Raw genomic sequence first — 19,918 nt, 5'->3', positions numbered from 1 at the left:
CTGAATAATATCTGAAATAAAATAAGTTAAAAAATATATATATATATTTCATTTATTTTAATTCTTTTATAACGATGCTTAGTTTTGATTAACTATAATAATTAACTGCCACAAACATGACACCTAAATATGCATCATGGTCCTGGCATGTCTCATAAATGATCATAATTCAGAACGTTTTAATGTTTTGACTTGTACACAATGCATCACATGACTTAATTTCTGGGTGAACTATTCCATTAAGCATCAGAATAGTTTGTTTCTTTTGCATAATGAACTGACTTCAGCTGAACAATGACACTGTCTTTTTAAAGCTGCTTTACAGCAGAATTTAATTATATTTGCATCATTGATCATTAGGGGCTTTCGCACCGGGTAGTTCTAGGAACTAGGAACTAGCCACCAGGGTGGTTCCCTTAGGAACATTTTCCTGGTTGCATTCGCACCGCCAGCAGGAACTCTGAAGTGACATAAGCCTCGCTTGTTGTTGTGCTAGCTGAGCAGAAATACATAATCATGTTTCTCTTGGTCCCCTCAAAGTTGCGTTGGATTTTCTCCTTAGAGTAAAGGTTAAGAGGCCCATCTATCAGTTTTCCATGTTCTGGAGTTAATATATAGGCTATAATCTGTGTGTTTACACAGCTTTTTTAAAAATGTCGGGTGCTGGTGTTTCGCTAAGTTCGGCCGATCAGCGTACACTAACATCACGGATAGTTCCTATAGCGCTGGTTTAGACTGACTCTGAAGTAGGAGCTAAATTAGTTCCTCCAAAAGGAGTTCCTAAAACTAAAATCGTTACTAGTTCCTGCGGTGCGAACACGCCAAAATCCGGGTACTTTCGCCAATAGTTCTAGGAACTATGAAAAGGCTCTTCGGGTACAAAAGTCCATATTATTTGTTTATCACTGTAAAGCAGCTTTGAAACAACCAGTATTGTATAACACTTAATATAAATACAGGTGACTTGATTTAATGAAGGTGCACAGTGTGTGTGTACCTGGTATGGAGCGTGTGACGGTACATAGTACACATCTCCCTCACACACACGATACTTGTCCTGTTTAATGAGCTCCCAGCTGTAGAAGATGGAGAGGAGGGACATCAGCAGTCTCCGGTCTTTATCATCAGTCACCCTCCCACCATAATTACACTCTCCTGCAGAAGACACGAGCAAACATCAGCTCAAGTGTTGTAACAATGCAACTGCGTTTCATCAAATACTGTAGATGTCAAGATGTGTTTGTATTGCAAAAAAATTACTAGCCAGTATTTCTGCATTTTCTGAAGAAAAGAGTGGTGATCACCTATACAAAACTCACCACCATAATGCTAGGGTGTTGCTATGTGATTACTAAGGGGTTCTGAGTGGCTGTTAGCACACTGCTATGTGTTTACTATGATTATCAGGGCGGTTGCTTGCTTAATCACCTGTCAGATACGCGAGAGCCTCCAGCGGAACCTCTTCATACTCGTCCAGGAACATCTGGATCTGACGAATGCTGATTCTCAAGTCAGACTCATTAAACTCGTATGGAATATTCCAACCTGCAGAGAAAGATGAAGAGAGAAGATTGAACACACATTTAATGCCACAATTAAACCCCCTATAGAAGTTATGAATGACATCAGGAAATTAATCTTACAAAATACAACACTGTGGCTCCCAAACACATTTAATGAGCTCACCAAAAGAGTCTGTAGCTTTAAACATCACATTTGTTTTGGTGAGCTTATTATATGTTTTAAACAGCAACAGTTTACCAACGAGGTTTTTTTTTTGGATGTGCATGCTTTATTTGATTGTCAGATATTGATTATCACTCTTCCTAATAATATCCAGATCATATAGATAAATAGAAGGGAGTTATATTAGACGAGCTTGCTTTTATTAGTGTTGATAGTTTTTTTAGGGGAATCAATCTATGAACTTATAGCTGCCTCTGCCCATAAAACTGCCATTTGATTGTGGATGTACAGTGTAATGCATGTTTAGAAAAGATTAGATCCGGTAGATTGATGATAGCATCACAGCAGCTTGTTCTCTAAAGATGGAGGCTAAATTAAATTAAGGATTACAGACAGGAAAGCAAACTGCATTAAAGATGCATATCTGACCGAGTGGGCCGAACGTTCTCCTCTCCTGTACCAGAGCGTGGAAGAAACACAGGCCGAACAGCAGCTTCTGCCAGATGTCCTGCTTAGCGGAGCTGTTGAAGAAGGCGGGGTCTGAGATGGGATTGCTGAGGTAAGAACGCAGTAAATTTGCCCTCAGTCCTTTGGGAGGCTCATTCGTCATCTTCACCCCGTTCTGCAAAACACTCACTGGAAACTTATCAGATGGTTGACTGGTCAACCACAACCTAAAACACAAAGAGTTTGGGGTTAGGATACAGAGGTGGAAGTAACGAATTACAACTACTCACGTTACTGTAATTAAGTAGTTTTTTTGGGTACTTGTACTTTTTTGAGTATATTTTTAAATCTGTAATTTTACTTGTACTCAAGTACATATTAAGCTAAGTAATCTACTTCGCTACTTGTAAAATCACATTTCGTTACTGAGTACAATTTGAATTGATATTCAAATCTTTGAATGGCATTTCGGTAGCCAATAAAAATATTCGATCGTAAACGGACCAATAAAACCCCTGATATTTGGACTGAATGAAAGCCGCCGCAGTCGCAGCAGGTTTTGAAGAGCTGATCATGAAGGAGGCGAGGAGCTCAGAGTGATTAATGGCTGGACTGAAAGTTTGGGACAACAAACTACATAGTAGTATTGTCAAAATATCTATATTTTACCAGTTGCGCGTTCTCATTCTCTCATCTCAACGACAGCGAGTTTGACACACCCGCCTCCTCTCAGCGCGGGATTGCAGGTAGGCCTATTATGCATACTTTTATTAATACCTGCAAGTTTCTATGGCATATTTTAATGGCAAATGTCACGAACAATATTATAACGCGAGGGCACATTCATGTAATCGCAGAAAACTGGACGCGAGCTCTCAAATATACGAACGAACTGGACTCGGATATTGAGTGTGCGGCGCGCTCTCGGACTGTGTGTCATGTGCAATCGCGAATCTCTCCAAGTGGTTCTCACTGCAGACTCAAATGACGTCCAGCTCCAATCTCTCCATGCTCTTGAATTAAACGCTGTCAAAAGTTATGAAAAATCTCGTCTTTTTGCAAATTAAATTCAGTTTGAATTGAAATCAAGCTTCCTTGTGCTGTGTGTGAGCTATTGCAACAGTTCACGTTACCCTATTGTAAAGACAAATACACTGAGTGAGTAAATATTAGATTATTGTAATGGTTATTGATCAATGTTTAAATATGTAAACAAAAGCCTAAATTAAAATCTCACATTATAAAGTGGACGTGTCTCTTCAGAAGACTTGAATTCAACTTTTCCATTCAACTAGATTACTGTTACAATGAGTGTTGTGCTTTTCAATGCTTGAAAATAATGATTGCCTTGACAAAATGGATGGACAAAAATGTAGATATTAAAATATTTAGTATGTAGTAGTTTTCCCGATGGTATTAAAAATTATAGGCTAGGCCTACTGAATATTGACATATTTCAAGGTGTCATATTGAAGTTAGAAATTCCAGTATCCACTAATTAATGTCCTTTGACAATAAGGTAAAAACGTGTTAAAAGTAGCTATTTTCTACATAAATCTATGATTTTGTTGAATATTTTTATTGGTAATGCATTAACTATCGCCAGCTAAAAAGTAATTAGTAACTAGTACTCTGAGTAGTTTTTGAGAAGAGTAATTTGTACTTTTACTTAATTACTTTTTTGACACCAGTACTTTTACTTGTAATTGAGTATTATTTCAGCAATGTAACGGTACTTGTACTTGAGTACAAATTTTCAGTACTCTTTCCACCTCTGTTAGGATATTGGGTAAGTAATTGGGACATTTTCTTGTCTCAGAAAAATAATAAATAATATTTGCATAAATGTTGATTACCACAGAAAAGTATTTACTTCTTTTTCTCTCTATTTTAATCTCATTGTACAGTAATTACTGAAATGCAAACATTCATATAATGATACATGTTATTTATAATAATTAACTATTATTTAATTAGTAGGTATACATAATGCTAGTGTTTATTTTACTGCATCTATTTTAAGCTGATTTTAAAATAATTTTGTAGGATGATTTGCATAATTGTATTACTGTAATGAGAATTTAGGGGGAAACGTGCTTAATTGTCATAAAAAAATAACATCACAATGCAAAAATCTTATGACATTAAATATGTCCTTTGCATTTAACATGTTTAAATTGTGTGTGATTTGCTTTATTTTGAAACGGCACAATTTTTACCTGAAGCTGGTGTGTGTGTTTTCAGGTGTGATGACCTCCTCGCAAATCTTCTCCAAGGCTGGCATCCAGCTGGTTGCGAGATGACAGTTCTGCAGAACGACCCAGTCGCCGTTGGTCAGCGCGACCTTGATGAGCTGCTCAGCTACTGGACCTTGACCTTGACCGAGAGAGATCGTCTGAGTCTTACTGCCGCCCATGCCCAAGTCATCTGCAAACTTCAGCAGTCCTGAGTAAGACAAAGAGGGAAATAACATAATTTAATTGTAAAAGTTTAGGTCTGTGTTGAAACAATCATATACTGTGATTTTATTTCTTATAATATTACAGATTGCCCAGATTTTACATTGGTCTTTATGACCATCATTGGAGTATCATACAAAATTATTTAAAGTTATTAAAAGTAAAAATGATATGGTAAAGTATATATTTCATGTCAAATAAAACATACATTTGATTTACAATCAATTTAAACTTCCAAACTTTTTCACACTTTCATTTTTTGCAGTGCTTTTGCAGAGTGTCTTGAAATAAAATAAACATTAACATTAATAAAATATAATAAAAAAAACTTTAATTTGAAGTACTAAAACTGAAATAAAACTGAATTAAATGAATTAAATCTATATAGACATTTAAAAAAAAAAAAAAATGACAAACAAAAAAAAACTAAAACTTTAACTAAAATTAAATAAAAAACAATATAAAAATAAAAACTGATTCAAAATATTAACGAAACCTGTAATAGTATATTAAATTTTCAAAACAAAATGACTAATGTTGTATATATATATCAGAAGGAACAAGAATATATTATAAAAAAGCACAGAAAAGAAGCATCTTTCTATTTCACCTGCGGTAGGGTCTGTTCCTGGAGAGAGGACGAAGATGAGCGGCGAACAGCAGTTGGAATCACTGTAGCTTTCCGCCAGGTCGAAGGTCGGTGGCTCGATGAACGCCCGGCCCATATTGTCCACAATGAACTGCTGTGCCGCCAGCACAAGTTTATCCGGCCTGAAGCAGCGCAGCACCACCATGCGCTCCATGCCCACAACCTCGCACCACTTCCCGGGTAACTCCTCGTCCTGTGGATGACCAGAGTCGTAAATCTGCTTCCATGGCACAATGTTCTCCTGCACATGCTCAAACAATCCTTTGAGACGGGGAAGTTGGGAAGCCCGGACTATTTCGGACCATGATTTGTCTGAAAGCCACTCCGGGGCTGGGTTGGGGAACGGGTTTTCCAGAGCAACGCCTCCTGTGAGAAGGAAGCGCCAGACGATATCGTCGACCTGACCTTTTCCCTGCATGATGCCAACGGTCAAAAGCAAGGAGAACAGCAGCTTGTCCTTCTCGAACAGAGAGCGGCACACGTTATAGTAAACGCGCATGGTGAAGTGATCTAGGATGTTGGCTATGCGGGTCTGTAGGTCGTCGCTAGGTGTGCTGTGAGCAATGGAGTGCAGGTACAGGTTGATGAACCACGTGAGAGAGTATTGGTACATGGGATCGATGTTCGCCAAATCTGAGATGCAGAAGAACAGAATGGACGAGTGTTCTGCAACCGGCCGATAACCCATTCGCGTTTCGTCAATCTCATTTTCAGTCACGATTGCGATCTTCTGCTTCTCGGATATCTCTTCTGACAGCACCTTAGATGATGAGAGAACCTTAATGGCAGCCTCGTCCTCTAGGATGTTCCCTTCAGAGGAAGAAAGAACCTCCAGGATTTGGTTCTCGATCTCCTTCAGCTGTTTATTACTGGCTGCACTTTCGAGAATCAGCTGATTTTTCTTCTCCTCGAGTTCTGGTTTCTCTTTGGCGGCGACGAGCCCCAGCAGCTGATCTTCCAGACCCAACGGCGTGATCATGAAGTTCAACAGACACACTTTGACCGCCACCTCCGGCAAGTAATGCGGATTCCTCAACCCTGTTGTTATGTAGAACCGGAAGTCGACTGAATATTCCACGGTGTTCTCGCCCAGTTTCATATATTCCACGCCCTGCTGCTTAAAGGTCTGTTTCAGGAGAACCGGCTCTAAAACTGCGTCCAGCTCTTCGCCGACATTCTCCAGGAGGACCGGTGTGCCAAACTGAATGGCGTTCTCGAGGGTACGGATGTAGTTGCCATCTGAGAGCTTGATGACAGAGAGTTTGTTGGCCTTGTTCATGTTTTTGATCCACTTGTTGGCTTGGCCCTGAGGGTCGATCATGAGTGGCCAACGGCGAGAGTTTGAGACGATGATTCCGTTGTCGGTGGAAAACGAGTCCACGGGTAATCCAGAGATCTGCCACGAACGGATCAACACCTGGTTTCCGAGAGTGTTGCTAAGCGTGAAGTCCTTTGAACATGGCACCATCTTCTCACTGCACAGCTCGTGCCATTTCCGCTGACACTCCACGCGATAATCGACGGTGAATGCTCCAAGATACGACACGGTAGCCGAGGACAAAAGCACGTCGCCAGTCAAGTTGGTGTATTTGATGCCGAGGAGCCGCGCAGCCTCTGTCCATCTGTCTTTTTCTCCTCCCAGGCCACCGATTAGTTTTTCAGCTCGTATTAGCTTCTGGGAACAGAGCTCGATGTTTGCTTCTAGGTCTCTTTTCTTCTGTATCATCCCTTCGAACGTGTCATTTAATGCCTGCAGACGATCCTCCACCTCCTTCAGCTCGGCACGTTTTATGGTTAACATCTGCATCTGCACAGCTAGCTCGTCTTCTGCTTCTTTTAATTTCTCTTTCTTGGGGGCGACAACCTTGGCCACACGCTCATACACTTCCATGGCACGCACCCATTTGCAAAGGCCCTCGCAGGCAGAAGACACGCTTTTGATTATTGAGGGCTGAAAGTCTGGGTGGTCTACAAACTTTTCTCTGATTTTCTTGATGTTAGCGGCAGGTATGTTGTCCTTGTTGAATGTTTTGAGGCTCTCAAGGAACTTCATATCACTTAGAAGCTTCTTAGATGGCCCCCAGAAGTCTTCAACCATCTTACCTGTGTAAATAAAGCAAATAAAAATGAGAACAGAATAGCTTAAGATGCTGGCAAATGGTGATCTTAGCTGGTTTAATGTGACCTTCAACCAATGCAGTGTTCAGGACAGACAAAAAAATCATTCTCATACCTGATCCACCAGGGTCTTGTTTCCTCTCTGGTTTAATTCCCTTCATGACACAGATGGATTCCATGACGAGTTTGACAGGACCAGGCGGATTCTGCATCGTCTTCAGGACAGTAATATCAGCCGGCTTCAGTGTGTCCAGAGCAGAAAGAGCCGCTTCCAGCGCTGGCATCGCCTCTGCAAGATCCCCCTCACACTCATCCTATCAGACAATATTAATTGATTTAAACTTAGCTTTAGAAAAGTGTCACCGCATCCTATGCTCAAATTGCTAACCACTTTCCCAGTCCCCTCAATTGAAGCAGTGCATCTAGTCCACCAAGACCATTCCAGCCTTTTTTTAGTTTTTTATATTTTTTATTTTTTATGCACTTTCTAATTAAACTTATCAAGTGGATAAAAAAGACTGAAGGAAAAATCTGTATTGTTTTTTTCACCTGCGCATCTAAAGCTTTGAGGCCGGAACACACTCTAAAAAAGTATGCAAAGTACAAGCTTTGCAATTCGGCACTCCAGTCAAGTCACATCAAGTTTAATTATATATAACTTTTTTTGTTTGTTTTTTACTATAGATTGTTTTAAAGCAAGCAGCTTTACAGTATTACACATGAAAAACAGTGTCACTTTCATCACAAACATGATGACAGTTCAATTAACTTATTTGAAACTGTTTTTTCCTCAATGACAAAGGTTCCTGGAATAAGACTGTATTATACTTGCATTGTGTTATAAATTGCATTCTAATATATTTTTTATTTCTACATTTCTAATACATGAAATCGATTTGAAAATGGGTTTGCATTCAGATCTCTGCATGGATTATTTTAGTGAGTTACCTTATTTTACCATCCGTTATACCTTAATCGCTTTAGCAGCAGCTGCCGCATCATTGGCGACTTTCTCATCAGCACTGACAAGCTTTTTCTTAGCATCCACCTCAACGGTCTCTTTTTCTATCTTCACCATCATCTGATCAGTCTGCTTTGCGGTCTCGATTAGTTCCGGCTGTAGAGCTGTGAGCTCCTGCTGCATGACTGCTACCTGCACATCACACATACACATACAACACTGTCAACATCAATATATTCATGACTAATAACTATGTACATTATCAAAAAATGGGCTCTCATTGATTAAAATAATCACAATGATTAAATAAAAAAAATATGTATATCTCGATTTACTGAAATCTACATTATTTATCTGAGACCACCTGTGAAAACGGTTCTATTTTACATTTTTAATTGATATTGAAAATCAAATATTTAACATTTAAATAACATTATATAGAAGAGCAGATGAACATAATGAAATGTACAGAGAGTGTTATGAAGTGACAGGTAAAGCATTCACATTTTCTGTCTCACCTGAGAAGCAGCAAAGTCAAGTTTCTGCAAGCCGACGATATAGCGATTCTTGAGCTCGTGCACCTCGTTGCGTTTGGAACTGAGCAATGCTTTATAGGTCAGGATGAGCTCCAGGTAAGAAGTAGGAGTGACGTAATTATGTCTGCGCAGCTGGGAGTAATAGCGCTCAGACATCTCTCGCACACTCTCCTGGAACGTTTTACACATTTCCACCACCCTGAGAATAATGCAAAGCAGACAATGTGAGCCTTTATATTTGAATACTATCATTTGTTATAGGTAATAAAAATCTGGCTTATGACCGCACTCTATCCTGGTGTTGTCTTCCAGGTCCAGATCCTCAAGGAACTTGTTGGCAACCATTTCCAGAGCATCTTTGGGCCAGGCCTGAAACCAGTCTATGGTGCAGCAGTTGATCAGAGACGGGAACATCCTGAGACGATTGCGGAAGCCTTCACCTATTGGGCTCATTGCTATTGGGACAAACATGCATACAGATTACAAATAAAAATAACTATACACAGTATATAAATACAGTATAAATAACTTATAATTGTGATAATTGACATATATAGTAATAATACATAAATAACATTATAATATATAGATAAATATACATTATTTTATATACAGTATAAATATATAATTAGTATACTATTATTATATACTATAACAATATATAAATTATATGATATATAAATATATTTACTAAATAAATAAACAAACAATAAAATAACATATACTTTATTTTTATATAATTTGATTAATTGTGTATGCTGTTCTTCTTTTGTGTATACGTTCATTTGCTATCTTGGCCAGTAAAAGCGACCTCTCAGAGAGGTTTCTGTCCTGGTTAAATAAAATAAAATAAAATAAAAAAATAAATAAAAATGATATAATATAAACAGTACCGAGAACTATATGAAGATTGGCTTTAACTTTGTCGATAAAGAAGTTGTACATGGAGAGTGGTGTGACGTCAATCTTCTTCCCTTCCATTTGGGCAATTCCCTGCATTTTTTCGATGATGTCGGCACGCTCGTCCGCTGGGAAGATGTTTGGCACGTCTCCTGTGTTCAGCAGCATGTTGATGTCCTCGACGAAGGCTTCATCCTTGATCTGGTTGTCGCTAAAGAGAAATGTTGTTTTCTTCCCCTCTATCCCTGCTTTAAGCATCAAGTGCTTTAGATTGTCACGCCAGTCCGACATGCTGTAGTTCTTGGTCAGTTCGATCTGAAACAGCTCGTAGTCATTGATAAAGGTGGCAAGTTTGGTGGTGCTCTGTCGCCCTGATCCGCCGATACCCACCAGCAGCAGGTGACCGTTGTCTTGTTTCAGCACACGGCAGATTCGTGAGACGTGTTCGATGGCGAACTGAAACATGACAAGGTTCATGGGTGCTTTGCTGATGTTATTGAACTCCCTGAGGTAGAAATCCATCACGTCGGTTAATGTGCTTAGATCTGTGATCTCGTCATACGGTTTATTGGCCGAGTCTGGTTTGGCGTAGTCACCAAAAAACAGGCTGCGAATGCTGTCATCTTCGACATTACCAGACAGAGTGAGATGACAGAGAAGCTGGACAGGTGAAAAGAAACAAGTGAATACATCTTTAGAAAATCATCTAAAGCAAAGTGTACTATAAAAAATACTAAATAACCAGATCTATTTTATTTAAAATAATTGATCAGCGAAAATTGCACAGGTCATATTTTACCTCAAATTTAAAAGGTATGTTTGCATAAATATTTTTTTTTATTATTATAGATAAATTATTTTAAAAAATACTGTGGTTTAAATTTAATTGTCTTTAAAAAAAAATGTGTATAATTAGATAAAATTATCATTTATTTATTTAAAATCATCTGATGTTGTGGGAGGCAAAATATGACTGTGTGTCTATTACCTTGTGAATGGTTTGTTTGAAATACGCAAATGTCCTCTCTTTAACAATATTAAAAAATTTCTCTCTATCGTCATTATCAACCAGTCGGTCGTAAAACACACGATAGATCTCATGGATCCACAACCGGATCAGCTTATCTCCTTCCTGATGAAAAAAAGAAGCACAAAACTCAAGATTCTGTAAACTATTTAGTGTATTTACTTAGCCTTTACATAGTAACATACGTGTGTGCATTTACCTGCATGTGCGTCGATGGACAGAGCATTACGCCCCTAATCACCCTCGCAAAATCACGCAGGTTAAAAATATAATGAGATTTAGACGGTGTTGGGAGGAAACTCTCGATTGCATCCTTGTACACAGCCATAGTCGCTTGAACCATGATTTTACCCAACCTACAACAAATACACATACACAGACATATTTAATCTCTTTTCTTTTACCAAACAGTGGTTACAAAAACAAATCTTCAAATGTTTGGCTTGTAAATGTGCTTGTGCTATTTGTATTCTAAATATATGGCACTAAAATATTGGTTTGATCTTTTTATATATATAATGCAATCACATTGAGACATTTTTAAGTTGGACTTAAAGGGATGGTTCAGAGTAAAATCAACCTAGGGTCCTTTGCACCATGACTTCGAGCCAAACAGACTTCGAGCCTTTTTCCCTTGGTTGAACATTATTAAAGTTAGAGCTTATTTAGAGACATCAGCCGGATGGCTTAGTGCAGGCGCTAATGGATCTAAGGATGTATCTAATAAATTTCCCCACTAATAATGCCCAGAATGGCACCAAACTTCTACAGTAGTACAAATAGGTTCTGTACTCATAAAACGAGGCATTGGAAAGTTTGTATGGCTCATGCTACCGCTAGCTCGAGTTCATGGTGCAAAGGACCCTAGGTTGATTTTACTCCAAACCATCCCTTTAAGTGTCTAAATACTTTTTTTGGGGCCACTTTACATCAACAGATTCAACACACACCTGTAGAACGAGGCATCAAAACCATTGCTGAAGTGCCAGTCGGTGATGGATGTGAAGATGTTCCCTAGAGTCTCATCATCAAATGTGTCGATTGATATAATGTTTAGGTGACGTGTCAATCGCCCTGTGAGGGAAGAAAGACACAAAACAGTGACAAAGAAGAAACTGACTAAGGCTAATATTGTTATAAGCATTTAGGATCAGACATTTACCTGTAATGTCATTTCTCCCTCCACCAGGGGGCCCCATAGCAGACATAAACAGCACATCCTCAATGTCCAATCTGGATGTGTCTTTTTTATCATACCAATGATGATGATCGATCCACTGCCGCAGCAATTCAATGGGCGGCTGAGCACCGTATATCTCTTTTGCAGGCATGTTCAGATCATCTACAGGAAGTTTTACAATAGCAAAGACAGTTTTAATCTCTGCTAGGTCACAAAATTAAAGGAAAGTAGTAGAATATTTATAAAGTTTATTTATAACTTATTCCTCTGGTTTCACAGACAAGGCTTAGGTCTAGACCCAGACTAAAATGCATGTTTGAGCTGTTTTTACTAAAAGCAACCATCTTAAAATATGTCAGTGATATGTCAATATTGTTTTGACTCAAAATCCACACCAGTAATGTTTTTTTTTTTTTTTTTTCTAAGGCATGTTTATAAAAGCTACTTAAATGTCCTAATTGAAATTAGGCCTAATCCTGGCATAATCTAAGCCTTGTCTGTGAAATCGGGCCATTGTCAAAGAACATAATATGTGGCACGCTGTAATTTAATTAGAATTGTTTTACAACTCTTATACAAAAAAAAAAAAAAAATAGTAAAAAGAACAGAAATGTTTACACTAATACAAAGAGCTGTGCCAATACAATCATATATTGTGACTACTTTTCTCATGTAATTGCATCCATACCTTTTGGTATCTTTGTTTATGTATTTATTTCTTTATCAGTGCATTAATTTAATTCTCTAGAGATCAGTTAATGAAGCAGATGTACATAAGCACAAACTTAAACCACTATTTTGCAGGGAAACTTATTCAGAACTTGTGAAACTATTATATTTACAGGATTAGTGACAGCAATGCCTTAGCTTACACAATCAGTGTTTGTACCAGATCTAGTTCTTACCAACATAGATAATGCATTTCTTCCCCATCGGCGGGCCAAACACGCCCTTGCGGCGGCGGTCCAGCTTGGACATGATGATGTCCTGGGTTTGGTTGGCAGAGGTGCGGGCGGAGAAGTTGATGCAGATGGGAGTGTAGCGCTCCTTCGGGAGCGACATCAGGAAGTTGTTGTTGATCACAGACTTGCCGGTTCCTGTGGGTCCCACAATCAGCACGGGCACTTCATGTGACAGGTACGTCCTGAGGAAGAAGAGCTGCCGTGACGTTTCTGCCGTGGGTATGATAAGATCAGACACCTGAGAGAGACACAGAGACATCACAGGACATGTAAAGAGAGTAACTTTACACTGTGAATGTGTGTGATGTGAATTTTTCCCTTCGGTTCATTCACCCCTGGTAGACAGTGATCTGGGCCATCACTAACGTCCTCTACAGGCTTACTATTTAGAATTAGTTTTCAGACTTTCCAATAAGGTTTCATTTGTTAACACTTCTACAGCATTTATTAATCCTAGACAATGTCAATCTCAACATTTACTAATACTTTAAGATAAAAAGTTGTATCCGTTAACATCTGTTCACACACTGAACTGACATGAATATGAACATTTTTATTAACTAACATTAACAATGGTTTATAAATGCTGTAAAAAAATATATTGCTCGTTGTTAGCTCATGTTAGTTAATGCAGTAACTAATGTTAATAAATTAGACCTTATTTCAAAGTGTTACCTTTATATTTTATTGCTTTTTAAAAAAAAAATATAAGTGTTTAAAAATGACATTTGAAAACTCAGTTTAAATCTGGTAAAACTGTTTTTTGACTAAGGAATTTTTTTTGCAACAAATTTACAAAAGCAATTATAATTGTGTATATTTGTATTAATGTTATTTTAATATCACTAAGATACTATTTTAGTTTTTATTAATTGTTTGAATTAGTTTTTATTTGTACATTTTCCATTTGTATTTTAGTTAATTGTTTATGGCTTTTTTGTGTTTTTGTCATTTTTATGAGATAAATATGCAGATATAGCTTTTATTTTTATTTCAGTTTTAGTTATGTTAGTACATCAAGTTGAATGACTTGTTTGAGTCAAGTTGAAAACTTAATGAAAATAAGTCATGTTGCTTGGGCAACTAGCTGAAATAAAATATAGAAATATATTTTTCATTTTAGTTAATGTTTACTTTATTTCAAGTAACACATTTTTTATGGTTTTAGATGGGGTCTTGTAGTTTTACAAGTCAATTATAATAACCCTGATTTGCATGTACTAACTTTTGCGCTGGCTGGTATGACTCTGTCCTCTTTAGAGATGGATTCTGTCCAGTTGTTCCACTGACCAGGGCCCTCCTTATGGAAATAATAATCATAGACGGTGCCTGTGTGGAGAACAGAACAAACGATGACGATTCATGTATTTGTATATGACTCTTGATTGGTGTCAACCAATTAATAACGTTATTCGCATCAATCTCAGCTCTCTTTTTAACTTTTGTTTTTTATACCGGAAAATATGCCTTTAAACATTAAAATATCTTCTTTTCGAGTTAAGAATCTGCAGGGACAATGAGAAAATATTTATATTCAATCACAACTATACTGTTATATTTCTGGGGTTTCCATGACTGCAGGAACCGTGTAATTAAATAGTCAACCAAAAACATCATGTGGACCTCTCTCTGGGAAAACATTGCTTTTGGTGAGTTTCACACTCTGGGGTCGTGGGTGACCGGTGATTGTGCCCATGACAAGGTTTCGGTAGAAGGTGTCAAACTTTATCCTGCTGTTGCCGTTGATGGTTCCTCCCAGACTCCACACCACAGCGAAGAGGAACAGAGCCTGCAGCCACAGCGTCACCTGCTGACTCGTCATAGATTCTGCTCCTTCCTTTCCTGACTGGAAAATCTCATCTGCACAAATAAACATACTCCTCAAATCAGATGTGACATGAACAAACAGATTGAAAAAGCTTAAAACATATGTATAATGTGCATATTTATGTGTGTACGTACCCAGTAGGCAAGTATACAGGCGCATCAGGCTATAGGCCAGGTGAATGGGTGACGTCTGGACTAAGAATCCACACTCGTGATATATAAAGTCCAAACAAGGCTGAACCAGCCAGTCAAAGAGTTCAGAAATCTTCAACAAAACACACAAAATGGCATTCAGAAATGTTTAAAAGCATTCATTATAACATGTGCATGAGTGTCTTTCTCACCAGTGTTCTGTGTTCATCTTCCAGGCTCTCAGGTAATGTGTTCATGTAGGAGTCTCTCAGAGGAGTCCAGCCCAACTGATGCGGCTCCATATAGATCATTCCGCACCTAAACACAACGCATACTCTCTTTAAAAGCCATCAAACATGTCGAAGCAAAACAACTTGGGTGGAAAAGTACATTTTATGCACCCATATGATAATAAAGTCTGGTGTAAGCTTACATATTCACACAATATGGTAATCATGAGAATCTGAATTATAAACGTATTAATATTTAGAATAAATAATTAAAAATACTGAAACAAAATCTATGTACTTAACCTCTTTTTAATGAGAAAATTAACCACTCTATATGAGATTATAATCAATGTTATTATATAAAATTATGCAATTACATTCTAAAATTACACAAAATTTTAAGTGTACAGTTTATGAGATTTATCGCGAAATATTCAGACATACATCACCATTAAAATGTTTGGGGTTAGCATGATTTTTAAATGTTTTTGAAAAAGTCTCTTCTGCTGCATTTAATTGATCTACAATACAATAAAAACTGTAATATTGTGACATACTGTTTACAATCTGTTTGAATATAATGTAATTTATTCCTGTGATTGAAAGCTGAATTTTCAGCATCATTACTCAAATCTTCAGTGTCACATGATCCTTCAGAAATCATTCTAATATGCTGATTTGCTGCTCAAAATGTTGAAAACAATTGTGCTGCTTCTATTGATGTACTTCTATTGATGTTCATATACTTTTATACTTCCACATAAGCATTGTATGATGAATTAGTGTAACAGTGTGGAGCAGGAGTGTTTGTTGTTTACCTGCTCACAGTGGCCGGTGACGCCTGCTCCAGATCCGCAGGCTCAAAGATCAGACTCATTTTAGAACTCATCTGAATGATCTCACCACTCATCAGACACAGCTGTTCAACAGCAAAACACATCAGACACCAGCACTGAACCTGAAGCCCTTCAGATATGTTTTCTGCAACAATAAAAATGTAAATGTACCTTCTTGTTATCATCTAAAACGGTGTTCATGTTCTCAATCCAGACTGCATCAATAGGCCCGTCGAAAACGATCCACTGACGGTCGTCCGTGGTGCACTGGGCCTGTTGTCTGAATGAGGTGGCCAAAACGCCGTCTGACCACTCGTGACTCACTGGATCAAAACAGCCATATAGCTGCCCCATAGTGATCGCCTTCGGATTAATGATGCGGAAATCCACCGCAAACTCTTCCATCAGCCCTTCTATATAGACAAATAACAAACACACAACATGATTACATGCTTGGTTATGACTCCACTTCATGTCAACAAATAGTTATTGATTTATTTTTATATGCAGATGTAAATGTAAATGTATATACACTAACACTCCCAAGTTTGGAATAATTAAGATATTTCTGTTTTTGAAAGAAGTCTCTTATGCTAAGCAAGGCTGCATTTATTTGATCAAATATACAGTAAAAAAAAAAAAGGACGAAATGAATTGATCAAAATCACATATTTAAAAACATTTATGATGCTACAAAAGATTTTTATTACAAATAAATGCTGTTCTTTTTAACTTTCTATTCATCAAAGAATCCTGATTTTGTTTTATCACGGTTTCCACTAAAATATTAAGCAACAAAAACTGTTTCAATAATGATAATAAAAATATCCATTATTAATAATTTTGCACTAATAATAATTGATAATAATTGAGCAGCAAATCAGCACATTAAAATGATTTCTGAAGGATCATGTGACTGAAGTCTGCCGTAAAGATGCTGAAAATTCAGCTTTGCATCACAGGAATAAATTATATTTTTAAAATATACTCAAATAGAAAACAGTTATTTTAAATTTTAATAATATTTCACAATATTACTGTTTTTACTGTATTTTTTAACAAATAAATGCAGCCTTGGTGTGCAGAAGAGACTTATTGTAAAAAGATAAAAAAATAAAACATTATTCCAAATGTCTGAAAGGTAGTATACATGCACAAGAGATTAATTAAAGATAAAAAATTAAAAAAAAACTTATTATGGCCTGATTACCCTTATAAAGGTCTCCCAAAGCTCCAGCCAGAACTTTATAAGCTGAAGTTTTTCCACCCATTGGCTCGCCAACAATCATGAAGCCGTGCCTGACCAGCATCATCTCATACACCTGCACACACAATAAAACTGTTCAATCGTTTGCTTTTTTTATTGAACAGACAGTTTTAGTTATAAAAACAAAGTCTGACTTGTCCCAATAACATAGAATTAGCTTATTCTTTTTGCAACAACTTCAAACAGGATCACCCAATCAAATTTTAGAGTTAAAATTAAATTTTATAATGGTTTTTAATTTAAAATAAAAAAAATTCTGGATCAGTGTTCATATATAAACTACTTTCTAAATGTTTGAATCTTAAGGCAGAATTTGTAGGGGGGGGGGTGAATGAGTATAAAGACAAATGTTCATTGACTGGTCAGATTTCGTACTTGTATAATTTTGCTGATGAACCACGGTACAGGCTGCAGTTTCATCCTGGTGATGTTGTCGTCCAAAGCTTTTAACAGTAAATCATAATCTGGTTTGGGCAGAACCACTCCAGGAAACAAATCAGTGATGATTCCCTAAAACACACACAACCACACCATCATTAACCACACGCAAACTCATTCAAAATGAATATGCAATTTACATTCACACACCTGAAACAGTGGTAAATCCTGCGCGAGGAACTTGGCCATGTTGACATCCATGAGAGCTCTAAGCAGCAAAACGCTCTCGTCTTCCTCTGGGTATTTGAGTTTCAGGTTTCCCGCTGCAGTCAGGACTGATTTCACTGCACGCATCCCGTAATCGTAGTGCGCTTGAGACGAGAGCTGCTCCGAGCACAAGCGATACGTCGCCACAATCTTCTGAGCCAGGCTGGAAAACACAAAACCAGGAAGTAAAACAACTGGAATTTTAAATAATAGTACCCACCAAACTAAAAAACAGTTTAGTTTTATTGTCTGGTTGGACCTGATTTTACCTTCGGGAAGCTGTGAATCCCATTGAATAAAGTGATATCTCTCCAATCAGTCCATAATCTGGAACCATCATTGCAACTGTGCGGAACAAAGCCTAAAACATACAAATATAGACAAAACATTGTGACTTGGCACATTTTTTAATTTAAATTAATTTAACCCCGTAAAGCTCTTGTTTATCTCAAAGTGCTACAAATGGAGCCAAACAACAAGAAAATTACAAGATGGAAACCTGAAAATGAACATCTTACAAGTGATAATTAAGTATTTGGTGTGTTAATTAAGTATTTCTCTGTAAATAAGTATGAGCGTGTTTGTTTTTGGTTACTTTCAGGTTATCGGGTAGTTCTGCTCTGCCTGCGTATCCTGGGTTCATGGTGATAAACACACAGCAGGTTGGGTTGAGAGAGAGCTCAGTTCCTTCAAACATAAATGTCTTCATGTCTCGCATTATGGCTTGCTGAATACTCAAAATCTGCTGAGCGACCACAGACAACACCTCCACCTGAAAGAGAGCGACAAACAAGCTGATAGGTAAACAGATAAGAGTTAACATGCTATTTGTTTAAAGGGGTGGTATAATGACCTTTTAACAAGATGTAAAATAAGTCTTTGATGTCCCCAGAGTGTGTATGTGAAGTTTTAGCTCAAAATACCCCACAGATATTTGTATATAGCATGTTAAAGTTGTCACATTTTGAGGGTGAGCAAAAACACAGTTTTTGTGTCTGTTCCTTTAAATGCAAATGAGCTGCTGCTCCCGGCACAGTGGGCGGAGCTATAACAGCTTGTGTCCTTTTACCTCACACACACATGCACTGAAAATTTCAAAAACTTTTAGCCTTTTATGTTCAAACCGGAGTCAGAAAGATGGAGAGACTCAAGAAGAAGTGACAACATGTAGACAACATTTCTGAATGGTTAGTTGATGAATTTATGTAGCTGATGTGTAGTTCTCTTCTAGTCATTGATTAGCATATTCTGTCATGATAATCTATAAATCGTGTTCCGGGGGCGGGGTTTATGTAAATTATAGGGTTGGTGATGTCACCAACCCGGGAGGAATGTCGTGTAGTCTCTACCAGCCGTTTGTTGTAGTCCTTAAAAAGCGATTTCTTTAAAAGCAAATATCTCCCTTTGCTTTGAACTTTAAGCGTTGTAACTTTGCAGATGTTGTTTATGCTCAAACAGCAACATTACACACTAACTAAAGTTAGAAAAGTGAAATCATAATCAACCACCCCTTTAATTTGTTAATTCAGCGGTCACATTACCACTCTTTTTGATAATCTGTGGTGAAGCTATGGCGTTTTATTCTGCAGTACTGACCTCTATACGGTTGAACTCGTCGAAACATGCCCACGCTCCAGACTGTGCCAGACCCTTGAAAAACTTACTCATCGCTTTGTAGTCCAGACCATCAGAACAGTTGAACACCACACACTAAACACACATTTACACGTTTGTCACTTACATACAATAACATTAACAATAGTAATCAGAGATTAAACTGAAATGGTAGCTTTATCTACACCGTAAAATCCTTTTGAGCACCTGTTTGGCAAGCGCTTTGGCCAGATCTTTAGTCGTCTCTGTTTTTCCAGTTCCCGCAGGACCCTCTGGAGCTCCGCCCAGATTCAGCTTCAAAGCGCCCATCAGAGTCCTGAGGACCAATCAGCATTCAGCATAGCAGACGTAACATAACTCAAAACTCCACAGCTAAGCCCGGATCATTAAAGAGCTCAACACTAGGAATAAATTGAAATATTATCAAAATGTTTTAGTGTGT

At 37.7% G+C, this 19,918-nt stretch overlaps 1 protein-coding gene across 1 annotated transcript in view; it reads right to left on the bottom strand.

The window, feature by feature from the left end:
• dnah3 (dynein axonemal heavy chain 3) overlaps positions 1 to 19,918 on the bottom strand; it is a gene marked incomplete at its 5' end in the record, with an annotated part of 46,894 nt that overhangs the window by 4,438 nt on the left and 22,538 nt on the right. The window contains 28 exons of the mRNA XM_084102067.1: positions 998 to 1,155; positions 1,429 to 1,545; positions 2,116 to 2,360; positions 4,353 to 4,578; positions 5,203 to 7,344; positions 7,475 to 7,673; positions 8,330 to 8,512; positions 8,839 to 9,055; positions 9,146 to 9,311; positions 9,750 to 10,416; positions 10,745 to 10,888; positions 10,983 to 11,139; positions 11,734 to 11,857; positions 11,946 to 12,125; positions 12,869 to 13,163; positions 14,151 to 14,254; positions 14,549 to 14,785; positions 14,888 to 15,017; positions 15,097 to 15,202; positions 15,933 to 16,033; positions 16,122 to 16,363; positions 17,161 to 17,272; positions 17,593 to 17,727; positions 17,806 to 18,025; positions 18,132 to 18,223; positions 18,458 to 18,634; positions 19,459 to 19,572; positions 19,684 to 19,792. Coding sequence (XP_083958193.1) covers positions 998 to 1,155; positions 1,429 to 1,545; positions 2,116 to 2,360; positions 4,353 to 4,578; positions 5,203 to 7,344; positions 7,475 to 7,673; positions 8,330 to 8,512; positions 8,839 to 9,055; positions 9,146 to 9,311; positions 9,750 to 10,416; positions 10,745 to 10,888; positions 10,983 to 11,139; positions 11,734 to 11,857; positions 11,946 to 12,125; positions 12,869 to 13,163; positions 14,151 to 14,254; positions 14,549 to 14,785; positions 14,888 to 15,017; positions 15,097 to 15,202; positions 15,933 to 16,033; positions 16,122 to 16,363; positions 17,161 to 17,272; positions 17,593 to 17,727; positions 17,806 to 18,025; positions 18,132 to 18,223; positions 18,458 to 18,634; positions 19,459 to 19,572; positions 19,684 to 19,792 — 7,099 coding nt within the window. The remainder of the gene's footprint in view (positions 1 to 997; positions 1,156 to 1,428; positions 1,546 to 2,115; positions 2,361 to 4,352; positions 4,579 to 5,202; positions 7,345 to 7,474; positions 7,674 to 8,329; positions 8,513 to 8,838; positions 9,056 to 9,145; positions 9,312 to 9,749; positions 10,417 to 10,744; positions 10,889 to 10,982; positions 11,140 to 11,733; positions 11,858 to 11,945; positions 12,126 to 12,868; positions 13,164 to 14,150; positions 14,255 to 14,548; positions 14,786 to 14,887; positions 15,018 to 15,096; positions 15,203 to 15,932; positions 16,034 to 16,121; positions 16,364 to 17,160; positions 17,273 to 17,592; positions 17,728 to 17,805; positions 18,026 to 18,131; positions 18,224 to 18,457; positions 18,635 to 19,458; positions 19,573 to 19,683; positions 19,793 to 19,918) is intronic.

Source organism: Abramis brama (genome assembly GCF_963993115.1).
Source record: "Abramis brama genome assembly, chromosome: 24".
Classification (NCBI taxonomy): Eukaryota; Metazoa; Chordata; class Actinopteri; order Cypriniformes; family Leuciscidae; genus Abramis; species Abramis brama.
The sequence above is the reverse complement of the archived record's forward strand: the minus strand, read 5'-3'. Positions and strand labels throughout refer to the sequence as shown.